At 37.7% G+C, this 14,736-nt stretch overlaps 2 protein-coding genes across 4 annotated transcripts in view; both read left to right on the plus strand.

The window, feature by feature from the left end:
• Nucleotides 1-238: 238 nt before the first annotated feature.
• On the plus strand, nt 239-9,028 carry dr1 (down-regulator of transcription 1). The gene is made up of 3 exons (XM_053499672.1): nt 239-949; nt 4,581-4,744; nt 7,904-9,028. Exons 1-3 carry the CDS (start codon nt 730-732, stop codon nt 8,054-8,056), a joined length of 537 nt encoding a protein of 178 aa, XP_053355647.1. The 5' UTR covers nt 239-729; the 3' UTR covers nt 8,057-9,028.
• A 1,692-nt stretch (nt 9,029-10,720) lies between these two features.
• The window catches only part of gng12b (guanine nucleotide binding protein (G protein), gamma 12b), a 63,059-nt gene continuing 59,043 nt past the window's right edge, over nt 10,721-14,736 (plus strand). For 2 of the 3 annotated variants that reach the window (XM_053499027.1, XM_053499024.1), the window contains exon 1: nt 10,752-11,030. The gene's annotated coding sequence lies outside the window, so the exon portion shown is untranslated. Of the gene's footprint in view, nt 11,031-14,736 lie in introns of all 3 variants that reach the window. The other variant, XM_053499026.1, reaches the window with a different exon arrangement.

Below are 14,736 nucleotides of genomic sequence, written 5' to 3' on the forward strand. Positions count from 1 at the left end.
GGTGTGTTTGAGCAAGGCAAAGCACTGCCTCTTTTCTGTAATACTCTAATAGACCACGCCCCCTTTGTCTGTGAACGGCTACTACTTTACACTCGAAGGTCTTTTCTCATTGGGTGACCTAACTAGCCAATCAATACTTAGAACAACGGTCTTGCATCTAGCCAATCATGACGAGTGAGAGGCGGGACTTGTCGGAACACGGCACCGGATATCCTTCAGCCTTGCATTGTGGGATTGACTCTGAAGATCGCTATAACAACCGTGTTGGGGGGGAAGAATTTAATATCTTAAAAGTAATGAATTAAATGCTGCTTCCGGCGCGTTTAATGCGATATAACTTCATAATGCCTCCGTTGATAAAGAATTCTGTTTTATAGCCAAGTTTCCAATGTAACCTGAATTGTTTTGGTCGCGGGAATTTAACATTAATTAGGAACACGTTAAGATAGTAGAGCCACTTTCCTACGCCTATACAGCTTTTAAGACCTGCAGTTAGGTGTTCGGGTATATTCGGTTATTTAACTATAAGTCTGATACTTTCTCCGTCTTGACATTGCAGTGTGTGTGTGTTTTAAATACGAGTCCAGTCTTGTCAGGAATAAGCTTGTGTGAGGAGAGCAAAACCCAGCTCCTTCACGGCACCGCTTTGGCTTCCGTCTCTTTAAACTCGCTCCTCTAGCTCGCTGGATAAAGTTCCCGCGAAATCAAAAGTGTGTCCAGAGGTGAAGAATGGCTTCTTCGTCCGGAAACGATGACGACCTCACCATCCCGAGGGCAGCCATCAACAAGATGATAAAAGAAACACTTCCTAACGTGCGGGTGGCCAACGACGCCCGGGAGCTGGTGGTGAACTGCTGCACCGAGTTCATCCATCTGGTCTCCTCCGAGGCCAATGAGATCTGCAACAAGTCTGAGAAGAAGACCATCTCCCCGGAGCATGTCATCAACGGTAAGCACACGCGCACACACACACGCGCGCACACCATGTTTGTGCATGTGGACACCTCTGTTTCTTAATACCTTGTTGTTGTATTCTAGTTAATCATTACTCACGTGTTAATCAGTTATTCTGTGTATGATGTCTATTTAAAAAAACACCAAAATAGGCCTCCTTTGGAGGAAAACTTCCTTCTAAGTAGAATCATTTATCTCATTACCAAGAGATTTACACTTCATGCTTCAGTGAATAATCTCTCCTGGATACTGTGGAGATGTGCACAATACCTGCTTTTCTAATCACAAACACTGTCCCATGTTCACTTATTCACACTGATCATCCCGTTTAAACTTTTTAGTACTGCTGTGCAGGTGTGAGCGTGTTCCACCACTGTAACTGCATTGTGTGCGAAAATGGGTGCCTCACTTCTGATTTGTACAATACCAGAGCAGCGAGCGTTTAATTAATATATGACTTAGTGCGCGGTATACATGAGAAAGTGTTATGTCATGAAGTCTGTATGAATGGATAGAGAAGCTCAAGTGTTAGCCATCAAGAAGAAGCAGGTGCATGTCTGCACACTTCTGTCCACCCTGTAAAAAAATTTGTTTTTTGAGGCATTAAAGCATCCTCTCTATGATCCTGATCTTGCTCCATCAAACTTTTACGTGTTTAGTCCCTGAAAGCAGCCCTACAAGAACCAAGATTCACTTTCATGCATTTGTGGCTTGCAGCTCAGCCGAATTTTTTTTTAAATCAAGGTAATATGAAAACTTGTGAACAGATGGACGAAAGTGTATTAAAAAACTAGGACATTATGTTGAAAAATTATGTATTTGTCTTATCTAAAAGTTAATAAAAAATATACAGCTAAGCAATTTATAATGCTCTCTCATACACTCTAGTAGGAGTTTAAGGTTTATAATCTACTAACAGTGAATCTGCAAACAGTGACTTGGAAAAGGATTGGTTTCCCCTTTTTCAGTCTATAAATACCAGCCTCGTGCCATCTCAGGCTGAACTTCAATGTTTATAATTTATAAAAGGCACTTTCACTGCATTTGCTACCATTTTATTAATATTTTATGAAAAAAATCTTTTTTTTATTTATTTTTTTTGTTCAATAAACAGTATGATGTCAAAAGCTTGAGAGTTATTGTAAATGAAAACTGTAACCTGATGCTTATAGTGTTTTGCACTGCATCTGTATTAGGTCCACCATTATGTAATGAACATGTGTAGAGTTAAGTATGATCATGACAGCATGGTGTAGCTATGTCTTTTACTTTAATCAAGAGTTGAGTGTGCATTTGTGTTCGCTTTCTTTTTGTGTTAGAAGGTTTCCCAGTTAGATTTTGTAGCAAAGGTGTGATTTCCTCCAAACTTCTTTTGACTCGTGCTTTGTGGTCTTAAGTTCCTGTGTTTTGTCTTTAGGGTATCTAACTTGCACCTGATACCTACACCTGTTATTACCGTTGGAAGTGTTCAAACTAAATTGTCGAAATTGAGGTCTCAAACCTCAAATATTCAGTGGTCTTCACTGTTGGATCACTAGACATCTAATGTCATCATCCAAAACAGCTATATCCTCCAGACATGTAGGACCATCCTTGTACTGTAAGGTATGGGCCTAAACATGGGTTACTGTTTCTTAAATATTATATTGTTGTATCCATCTTATTTTATGTTGTATCCATCTTATTTAAATGTGTGTATGAATGCATGCCTTTATTTTAGACTGCAGAGAATGAACATACAGAAGTGCAGTTTGCTGTTCACTGTAAACAGCATAAAGATCGTCTAGACAAGATCACCTTTGCTCTTGTAAAATGAGCAGGCATCTCTTTGTTTAAACAAATTATTTTTCAAATACAGAATGACCTGTCCCTTCTATTCCACACTTTGCATGGTCAGAGCGTTCAGGACACAGACAATACTAAGTTGGTTCTTTTTGTGGGTTAACCGGGGGTGCAAAAATGCATTTGGAATCTCCCAAGGCAGCAAGCGATGTTGTTTAGTATCTCTTACCCCAGTGCACTCTGCATTTAACTCGTGCATTTGCATCACATACTCCACTAATAAAGCCTTCAAGTTAAATCACAACTGTAAGAGCACACACAATGTTAAGCTTCAGAAACTGGAACGAATAGCAGCAGCAGTTTTAACCAGTGCTTTCCATTGATTTTCCTAAAGGTGTTGCCTTTCATTGTTCAAATTAAGCTGTGTTTGTATAAACCTCAGGGTAAAACTTGAGGGACAATCAGCTCTTCACATGATGATAGCTAGACCAATGAAATGACTCTGTATTTCATTTGTATATGACTTGTTTGTAGTTTTATATAATTTTTTTTATTTATGTTTAATGCAGCAAATCTTATGTTCTCCTGCGTTTTTAGATTTTGCTTTTAAAGATTGGTGCCATGAGCTGAACTAACAAATGCAGAAAGAGTCTGTAAATAACAAGCAGATTTGTAACTGGTCATAACTTATCTCCACCTACTGTCTTGGATTAATTTTTGTTTCAGCACTGCATGGTTCATATATAAACACAGGATACTGCTTGTTTTTCCGGATTATCCTGACATGCGTATTTTATTTTTTCGCTGTAACCCCCGTGTGATGCATTACCATATGCTTTGGTGTGCGTGGAAAATTAAAATTCAGGCCTGTTTATTTCTTTGTTAAGCCTCCTTCACTGAGATTGAAAAGTATAGCACTTTACTGTCACTCGTTTCTGTGCATAGAGGTCACATTTCATTCACCTGGATTAATTGGCACAAAGGGCGCACCTTATCTGGGATCTTCTTCACTTAGACTAACCTGCACAGAGGTCACACTTCCTTCACTGAAATGTAAGAGTTCTGTCAGTCTTTCCACTCAAACATCTGCCAAAACAGCTGACTTAATTCCTTGATGTCTGTCTGTCTCATATCCCCTTATATGGAAGTGTTTTAATATTTGCAAATGTGTCTATGAGGAAGCGGTTTGAGACAAGACTTGAGAGTAGCCTACAGTGATATGTTGCCAGGTTACGGATAATCGCTAATGGCCAATAACTCCACAGTCTGTTGGATGAAATGGAATAATGTATTCTTGGGTAGAACAGAGTAAATATTCTGCAATGACAACAGATAAGTCAAGCTAGACATAAAATCTAACGCCAAAAATAATTACCAATATCCACACTGCCCCCTCTCTACTTAGCTCTCTCTCTAATGGTGTTTTTATGGGCTGGATAATGCATTGGGTTAAGCGACATGTAAGACAGTGAGAAAATTGGGCAACTTTGGGGCAATACTGTATGCAAACACTGGATTTAGGCATGAGACTGTGCCTTCCTGTTTCCAATTAGAGCCCAAGAAAGCTTTTATTATAATTAAGTAATTAATTTTTTCATTTGTAAATTTTGGGCACACTCTTTGTTCGTTCTTCTTTATAATTTAACGTGTATTTACGGTACATTTGTGTATTCACAGGACTTCTATAAATGTTTTAAGGTACTAAGTAATAGTGCATAGTTATCTGTTTGAAATGCTGTGGTCTCAGCCTGTGTGATGATGAATGCTAATACCTGTGACTAATGAATCACAGACACCAATGATTTAAAATGTTCCTCTTTTTTTCCCCTCTTCTTCTCTTGAAGCACTTGAAAGTCTCGGTTTTGGATCCTACATAACGGAAGTGAAGGACGTTTTGCAGGAATGTAAAACAGTCGCGCTGAAGCGGAGAAAGGCCAGCTCACGTCTGGAAAATCTCGGCATCCCAGAAGAGGAGCTACTCCGCCAGCAGCAGGAGTTATTCGCCAAGGTACACATGACAAATGTGGCCTCTAATGGCATACGTTTTAACTGTCCTAAATGTTCTGTTAATCATTATTGCAGCACTTTACACTCTGGTGTGTTTGAATTCTTATAGCCAAATTTAACAAAGAAGTCATAAAAAGCTTCCATATTTTTAGTTAAATAAAAAAGTGAGGCACTGATGATCAGTATCTATTTCAGCTAATTTTTCAGTTCAATGTTTTTAATGCACTAAGGCTTTAGCAGTATTTAAGTTAAAGATTTGTATAATACTAGATGTGCCAGTGACTTCATTCACATGGAATTTAATTGCACACTCATAAGAGCGTTTAAAAAAAAATGTACAACGCCATCTACTGAATTATGGAATTAAATAAAATTTGTATGTGTTGCCGTAAAGTGAAATAAATGAACGGTGGGCGTGTTTATTAAGTAGATTTGCACAATTATGAGCGCATATTACGAAATGTACAGCACTATTAAGACATGAGCCACTTTCATACAGCATCTTCAAGCATGTTTTCCATTTAAATTTCAGATCAGCAGATCTTTGCTTCCCATCGGCCGATTATGATAAAGGGTTAAAAGTCTTTAAGTAGTTTTTACATGATGCGTAAACAAGCAGACAGACTCCAAAAAACATCTTGATGTGTTCTATTGCATATCTTATGTACCCCCAAATTATTTTTCCTCAATGTACAGACATGTCAACTTTGCAGTTTTATTATATGTATAGATATGCAGGTTAGCAGCAAGCTTTTTATTGTCTTTTAGGAATGGGTTGCATACTTTTCAAAAACATTAGACCCACCCCCTTCTGTGATGGGAATTTTCCCTTTTACAAATATCTTATTTTGCTCCTGTTCCTCCCTTTACTCCAGGCCTGAAGGAACATTGACAACGATCCCACCTCCGTGCCTTTTACACAGAGCACAGGGGTGCAATAAAAGGCACATGCTGTGTGAAAGGGTCTCATGTGTTTATGGACCTTGCTTTGTGCATCAGGCCATTGTCATGCTGGATTATGTTAGGCCTCTGGACTCAGTTCACAGCTGGCATTAAGATCTGCCTTTTGTGACCCGATCACAACATTTAAGTAAAGGTGTGTCTAGAGTCAAATGCATCTGGAACCAGCATTTCCATTTGGGGACGGTCTGCAAGGCGTATGACATCATCATTTGTTTTGGGAATAAAATGTGCCTCGATACATCCTGGACCACAAGGAAGGCTGACCTCATCAACTGCGTCATTGGGCTAGCTGGAAAATATGTAATCATTACCAGACTGTTTAGAAAGAAATGCAGGGTAGTTGAGCTCTCTGTGGATCCATTTGTTGTTCCATCTCCAATGCACGCTAACATTAAAAGGTCTCAAAAAGCAACATGATCTAAAAGAACTTCAAGTAAAGTGATGAGTATCAGTCTGGAAAGGGGTACAAGCTTTGGGACGCCAGCCAACTATGGTGACCTCCATTATCCTCAAAAGGAGAAAACTTGGAACAGTGGCCCCAGGAGTGGACGGCCTATCAAAATTATTCCTAGAGCAGAACAGAGACTCATCCAGGAAATAAACCAGAACATCATCGAAAAAAAACTGCAAGCCTTACTTTCCTCAGTCAAGGTCAGTGTTTATGATGCAACAATGAGAAATAGATGGGCAAAATAGGCATCCATGGGGGAGTTCCAAGGCGAAAGCCACTGGCAACCAAAGAGAGCACAAAGGCTCGCCTCGCATTGGCCAAAACATAGCTTGATTATTCCCAAGATTTTAGGGTACATTTTTTGTGGACTGATGAAGGTGAAAAAAAAGTTTGACCTTTTGGAAGATGTGCTTGCCACCTAGCATAAAACTATCACAGCATTTCATTAAACAAACATTAAAATGGCAGTTAAACATGGTTGTGGTAGTGTGATTGTATGGGGCTGCTTTTCAGCTTCAGGATCTGGACGACTTGCCATAATTGATGGAACCACTTTCTACTAGAAAATCCTAAAAGGGAATGTCCGGCCATAAGTTATTTTGACCTCAAGCTCAAGCCCACTTGGGTAATGCAGCACGACAATGATCTAAACCATACCAGCCAGTCCATCTCTGAATGGCTTAAAAAACAGAATGAAGATTTTGGAGTGGCCAAGTCTAAGTCTGGACTTAAAGCCGATTTACATGACCTTAAACAGGCCTTTCATGCTCAAAAACCCTCCAGTGGCTGAATTAAAACAATTCTTGCAAAGAAGAGTGGGCCAAAATTCCTCCGCAGCAATGTGAAAAACTTAATTGCACTTGAAGGCCCTAATTGCAATTCTTGCTGCCAAGGGTGGCACAACCAGTCAGGGGCTATTACTTTTTCACATGGGGCCAGCCTTTAAAAAACTCCGGTTTTCTTTGTGTAGTATTAAATGAATCATTGAAGAGTACAAATGTGTAAAAAAAAAAAAAAAAAAAAAAAAGCAAAACAAGAATCAAATGCAAAATTTTTTTTTCACCAAAACAAGGAAGGGACAAACTTTTTCAAGGCACTGTAAACTAACTGTTAAATTTTTGTATTAACATTAGCTTGTATTGTTTGTATGCTGTCCTTGGTTTTTAAGTAAAAAAATGTCTTTTAAATCTAATTACTTGTGTGGTTAATTCAGAAGTAAAGCTAGTGCATACAGCTATGGTAAAAAAAAAACCTTATGGCAACAAACATTTTTATTTGTTTGTTTTTTTAAGGTTAATGGTCTTAAATGTGTAACAAAGTTGGAAGAAAATTAACATCAAATCGGGATATTAATAAAATCGTGATACTTAGAGAATTGCAATAATAATCAAATTAAGATTTATATCGGATGATGATGATGATTCCAATGAATAAGGTCTAGACACTGGTAAAGAGAGAAATTAATGCTAAAGCATACAAAAAATCAGACAGTTAAATGCTTCCAACTTTCAGGAAGGCCCCTCATATGCTTCTGTTTGACAGACATCTGCACACTTTTAGTCATACAGTGTACTAAAAAAATACCTGTGAAAAGGTTTATTTGTGTCTACTGCAAAAAGCAAAGCCTGTGCAGTGAGCAGATCAAAGTCTTCTTCTTTTTTCTTTTTTTATAATAATACTATCCTGTGGCTGGTGTGTATGGGGCAGTGTGGTACATGTGTCTTACGTGTGTGTTGTGTGTTGCAGGCACGGCAGCAGCAAGCTGAACTCGCCCAGCAGGAGTGGCTGCAGATGCAACAGGCGGCACAGCAGGCCCAGTTAGCAGCAGCAGCAGCTTCAGCTACCGCAGCGCAACACGCCCGATCCTCCCAAGAAGATGATGAAGAGGATGACATGTGATATCTCTCTCTCTCTCTCTTTCTCTCTTTCTCTCTCTGTCTTTGTTTTTCTCTCTCACACGCAGTATCCGTTTATATTGACTTTTTAGAAAAAACATTGCCAGACGGCTGTTTTATTTGGCCCTCCCCTTATGTCAAAATAGAGTTAGACTTTTGTCCTCCTTCTGATTTTCAGAGACGTATTTCTACATTCATCAGACAGTTCAAATATTTAAGGCACCATGTTGTATGTACGTCATTGTTTTTTGGACTCCTGTGTTGTATGATATATTGGCGGCAGAAGATGCATTACGTTTAATTGTTCTCGGTTTGGTGCAGGAATGAGTATTTACACTCAAATGCCTCCTGTTTTAGGTGTCCTGTAGATTTCTTGCTTTTTGTTTTTGTAAAATAATTAGTTAAAATACTTCCCCCTCCCCCCTGTAATTTTTACAGCAGTGGTTCCTTCCCTGTCTTGCTCTGTTTGCTAGGCAGAGCCGAACTGGGTTGTAAAGTAGGACGTTTCTGTTTTGTCTCTCTTTAGTTGGTAAGAGTACAGTGTATTTAGGACGCAGCTTTTGTCTGGCCTGTGTTCAGAACAGTATTGAAAGGAGAACTACAGAATAATATCTGTCTCTTTAGTACCAAAGATAGAGAAGAAACTTCAGTCACCAGATAGTCTTAAAAACCCTCTGGACAGTTTTACACTCTTGCAGAAAAAAACTCTGGTCACTGATGGCACTGAGCTATGCCACCGTCAGTGTCCCTATATTGATAGCAACTATCAAAACTTAAAAATCTTTTCATATCCGAGCAGAAGGTTTTTGTTCCTCTGTATTTCTCTGGTGCAATGTGTAGAAGTTGCATTGTAAATTTGTGGTCAATTCTTATCTTGTGAAGATTGGTAAGTTTTAGTTGAGGCACGTGTTCACATGGCTTTGCAGGAGCTGTAAGCTGTATTCTCTAAGCAATAAAAGTCAACATGTTTTATAAACTAAGTGCTGAGTGTTTTTATTATTATTATTAATTATTTGTTTTTCAGAATATAAAGATAACTTGGTGGCACAGCAGGTGGCGTTGTCGTCTCACAGCTCCAGGATCCCTGATTTGATCCTGTGCAGTAAATTTCTTCTAGGTGTGAGTGTGTGTGGATTATGCCCTGTCATCCTTTTGAGGGTGTATTCTCACCTTACAATCCAAGGTGTTTCCAGGACAGGCTCTGGATATATTGCTATCCTAAAAATAAATTGGCTTATGAATAAACAATCATGCTTACAGCTGTAATATGAAGAAAGAACTTAATCAGTGTCTAATGTGTATATCATTTTTAGATCATGGACAAAAATTCAGGAATTTTACTATTCTTTTTAATGTAATTTACTGATGTATGTATGTTTGCAGGGAGTTTAATAAACTTTCATTAAACTTCTGACTAGCTAAAAAGATCCTTAATACCTGAAAGTACTTTATACATTTACTGTGATTCTTTGTTTTGATATCTGAATGTATAACTGGTGATGATTAATCAGTTAAAAGACTTTTATATGAAATGACCGATTCCCCTAAAATAAATGCATTAAATACTACTTAATTTTTTTATTTTTTGTAATATGCAATTTTCTCACAATCTTTTCTGAAAGCTGTACTATGTGGTATGTGACTAGGATTCATAGATATTTATGGGAGAAACATGGAAAGTGATAGAAGAAAAGCGATTCTACAAATGAAATACTTCATTGGTGCGTGGCACCAGTGAAAACACGTACAGTAGGACAGGAGTTTGATAAAGATCACATGATTTGTGTTCACTTTGCATAAATCTTTAGCAATACTTCGGTTTTGTGCACATAATTATTTAAATCATGCACATTTTAAAACAAAACTTTGCTTCAAGTTTTAATTCTTACAGTACCAAAAAACCTTTTATGAAGTCTGATTTAACATACATAGGGAAAAAAATTGAGATGGTCCTAAATCCTAAATCTTCTACTCTCACTTTGTCCTCTCAGTCTGTACAGTACTGTGTTACTCTGTATACAGGGTCGCGGGGAGTTCCTGAAGCCTATCCCAGGAGACTTAATGCGTAGGCGGGGTACATCCTGGACAGGGTGCTAATCCATCGCAGGGCACACACACCCACACATTCTCAGATACTTATTTTCACACTACGGCCAATTTGGGAACTCCAATTAGTGTAACTTGCATGTCTTTCGATTAAGGGAGGAAACTGATGTACCCAGAGGAAACCTGCTAACCACAGGTTAAACATGTAAACTGACCAGAGGTAAATATTGAAACTGGACTCCTAAATTTTTTACTTAATCCTTAAGGGCATAAAATTATATAGGAATAAATTAAACTGAACTTAAATAAGATGGGTCATGCAGCCTACTAAATTAATTTGCACATTAAAAGAAGACTATATAAGGCCGGTTTAAAAATTTACAACATCTCTGATTTTTGTATTGCAAATTAATTATCCTCGATTTAATTTCTGCATCCTCAGTCTGGTATACAAGTGCTTCCATACATGAAACGGGTGGGTCATGGTTGTAAGAATCCTGCCGATAGAGGGCACTTTAAGCAGGCCCAGCTAGGGAAGCCCTATCCCATATGACTCCTGACGGTCTACATAAGCGCACTACACGTAGTGCTACCGACTGCAGCCGTGTAGTACACTATTTGTGCAATAGCGAGAGATTTGTTATGCAGCCGGTGAGATTTTTAGATTCCAGTCGTCCAGCACCGTTCCCACCATTCCGCGTAGATTTGCTCTCAGAGAAGTGAAAGGTCGCCTGTCTTTTTGTGTTTTTTTTTGTTTATCTTCTGAAGGAGTAATAATAGGTTTCACAGAATTCCTGTTTTCTTATTGGAGTGGTTTTGTTTCTATTTGTTAGAGACATTTGTACTTTATCACTGAAGCAGCGTCACCGCTTTTGTCGGTTGGAAAAGAGTGCTTTTTAAACGGCTCACGCGACGCGACGCTCTGAGCTCAGGTGAGTGCGCGCGCGTATATATATATATATATATATATATATATATATATAATAATATACAGTATGTATGTATGTATGTATGTGTGACGTCTCACCTTGATAATTAAATGTTTGTTTGCTACCGCTGTGCGTGTGTGTTGTAACGAGATGTTACACCGCTGCTCAACTGTTGTCCTTGTTTATATATATATATATATACATAGAAATTATATAAATCAGTTTACGTACTAAATGTAGTGGCGCCTTAATAAATGACCATGGGAGTTTGTGTGTTCAGTGTTTCAAATTAAAGAGTCTGTAATTGCTATATACGCTGTAGGCAGCATTCACAAGGTGTGTGTGTGTGTGTTTAGGGGGTGTAAGCAATAATATAATAACACATGAGTTTCTACTGTGTATTTATTATTTGTTCCCCTCTAGAATCATTATGGCTAATGAGTGATTAGTTGAATAAATCAAAGAATCTGTGAATTAACATCTCTAATGGTATCTACATTGTAAGGACAGTGTATTTGGCCAATCCTGCAATCACATTGTATCCGAATACATATACTTCAACATGGAGTTGGTTCCCCTTTTTCAGCTATAACAGCTTCCACTCTTCTTGGAAAGCTGTCCACAAGATTTTGAAGTGTTTCTAGGCACATTCATTCTGTAGAGCACTTATGAGGTCAGGCACTGATGTTGGATTAGAAGGCCTGTCTTGCAATCTCTGTTACAGGTTATCCCAGAGGTGCTTGATGGGGTTGAGGTCAGGGCTCTGTGCGGGCCAGTCAAGTTTTTCCATATTGAACTCATCACATATTATCTATATAGTGCTTTGTTTACTAGGGCACAATCATGTTGGAATAGAAAAGGACCTTCAACAAAGTTGGAATCATAGCATTGTCCAAGAGAACTTGTTACGCTGAATAAGGGCCCTGATTGAAACACCTAAATTCATGAATTAACAGGTTTGATCCAATAATTTTGTTCATGTAGAGTACGTGTTTATCCGCACACCCCTGAATATGTTCTCTTCTGCCCCCCTGTATATATTAATGATGTCAGGGAAATGAGAGGTTTTGTTGTGTTGATTCCCTGTGTTTGTGGTGAAGACTGTTTACTGGAATGCTGTACTGTGGTTTAGGCAAATCAGTTTCTCTGGTACCGTGTGGGGAGATCATGAACAGGAAAGGATTATTATGAAAATGTATAAGCAGTTGAGACTGCCCAAAAGTTAGGTTAATAATCCCTGATTATTAGGGATGGGAATCACCTGTGGCCTCCCGATACAATATTATCACGTCACCTAGGTGCTAATTAGATTTATATTGTAATTCTGTAATTACATTTATAATTATATAATCATAATAAATTCTATAAAGTTATAAACATTTTGTAACAAATGTAAGACTTTGAACATTAAAAAAAAAGTTGTTACAACTCAGAAGCCCTATACCTTAGCTTTATTCACTAGCTTCACACCTTGGTTGGACATGAGAAATTAAATGTAACCCATATGAGTTTTTTTGCTTAAAAACCAAGGGCACAATTTAAACAATACAAAATAAGTTGACATACAAGAAGTTAACATTTAACTGATAATGAAATTAATAAAAAAAAAGCCTCTTTTTCACTGAGCAGCATGTATCTGTCATCCACCATAAATATTGTTTTTAAACAAACTTAATAATAATTAAGTCATAATTCAGTCCTATTAAACAGGAGCCTGATGGGAATAGTTTAGAGTGTACCACCTTTAGGGGTATACAGATGTACAGCTGTAATTTTTGAAAATTTAAATTACCGCCTAAAGCGCCTCCAAAGTCTCAAAATTTTACTTGAAATTTTTTAGACTAATTTGCACTCTTTTTAAAGTGTGTGGCATTTAAAATACATTTCTTTTGTACTACTCAGAGGCTTGAGCACTCTGCACAGAATCGGTTATATCTCCATTTTAAGCCAATTAAACTAAAAACCAGCCAATTCTGGTCACTGTCTGATTGACCGGTGCAGCTCTATTATGAAAAAATAAACGATTTAAGAGTCAGTGTGGCAACAGTGTGGCAATACATGAATCACCACACAAAAGAATCGTGATTCATAACGAATCAATCTTTTTTCCTCATATGTATTTATTGGAGTGGTTGACTTTTTTTTTTTCTCTTGATCTTGCTACGAGAGAAGATGTTTTGTTCTCTTTTGGTTCAATTTGATGTTTACAGGCTGACTTGTTTTTCAGTCTCATGTTTGGAGTTAATTCCATTTTAAATAAGTTTATACCTTCAAGAAAAAAAAATCTCAGTACTGTACATATTTTAAAAAAAAGGCCAAGAGAATGTGGACGAATGATTGTGAAAACAAATAAATGTGATAAAGTTGGAAGTACAATTTAGTTTACTGATGTTTTTTAATGCTTTAATATTAAAATATCCCTTCACTAAGAGTATGTGGTGTAGTCCAAACCTGTTCCAGCACAAAACGAGGAACCTCGAGTGGCCTGCACAGAGCCCTGACCTCAACCCCACCGATCCTTACAGATGAACTGGAATGCCGATTGCATGCCAGGCATTCTTGCTGGACGTCAGTGCCTGACCTCACTAACGCTCCTGAGGCTGAATGAACTCAATTCCCCACAGCCACACTCCAAATCCTGTGGAAAGCCTTCCCAGAAGAGCGAAGGTTATTATAACAGTGAAGTGGGGCATCATTTGGAACAGTATGCTCAAAAAGTGCACATGGGTGTGATGTTCTGGTGTCCATACTTTTTTTGCCTGTGTTTTATCTCTGAGGGTGGGTTGTGATTTCCAGGAGCTAAAAAAAAAACAATGATTGAAAACCGCTGGTTTCTGTTGTGTGTTGTCCAGTTCCATGATAGATTACATCATGATAGACACATTAAAGAATCATTCTCATATTTTTTTTCTGACCATAACTTTTTTTTACAGACAGTGACAATTCCATTTAGGAGGCAGTGTCACTTTTTTATGACATAACTGCTCAGATTTAATTGTTTTTTTTATGTACTCACATTAATGTTTTCCTGTTACTGGTATTTGGCTCAGTTGTATATTTCATATCCAAGATTTAAATAAAATCCGCCATCTTTAGTTTAGAATAAATTCCAGATGGGTTATTGTGATTTTTCACTGTACAGGGTACACAACCTGATTAATGCAGTGTATATTCATGGGGAAAACTAAATCTGCCCTACTTTATTTCTATATTTATCAGGGCCTATATACCAATTCTATTAACGTAATGTTGATACACAAGCGATCTCACGTGGTAACAACAAAAATGCACAATAGATTTCAGTATGCAGTCAGTAAAAAGTAACCCAAATTAAACTGTATTTAACTATTGTAAACCTCACAAACAATATATCGTTAACTAGCGTTAGAACCCGTCATTGACCAGTAAAGAGTTTGTAAAGTAGGAATAGTTAAGAGATTAAAGCTAAAAATAAACTGATAAGTTTTATTGTAATCAGTGATATTATTTTTTTAGCCTGAAGTCCACGTACAATAATTGTCTGCATGTATTTCTGAATGGCAGAACTCTCTGCCTAACTTATTAATACAGATAAATATAATTTTGTAAGGTTGAGTATATTTTGTTCAAAGCTAATTTGTACTTTTTCCGTTGTCAGCCAAATACACTCCCTGTTTAAAGTAGATTATTAAATTCGGCACATAACCGTTCATAAAATGGCAGTCGTTTC

The sequence above is a fragment of the Clarias gariepinus genome, chromosome 6, assembly GCF_024256425.1.
Source record: "Clarias gariepinus isolate MV-2021 ecotype Netherlands chromosome 6, CGAR_prim_01v2, whole genome shotgun sequence".
Lineage (NCBI taxonomy): Eukaryota > Metazoa > Chordata > Actinopteri > Siluriformes > Clariidae > Clarias > Clarias gariepinus.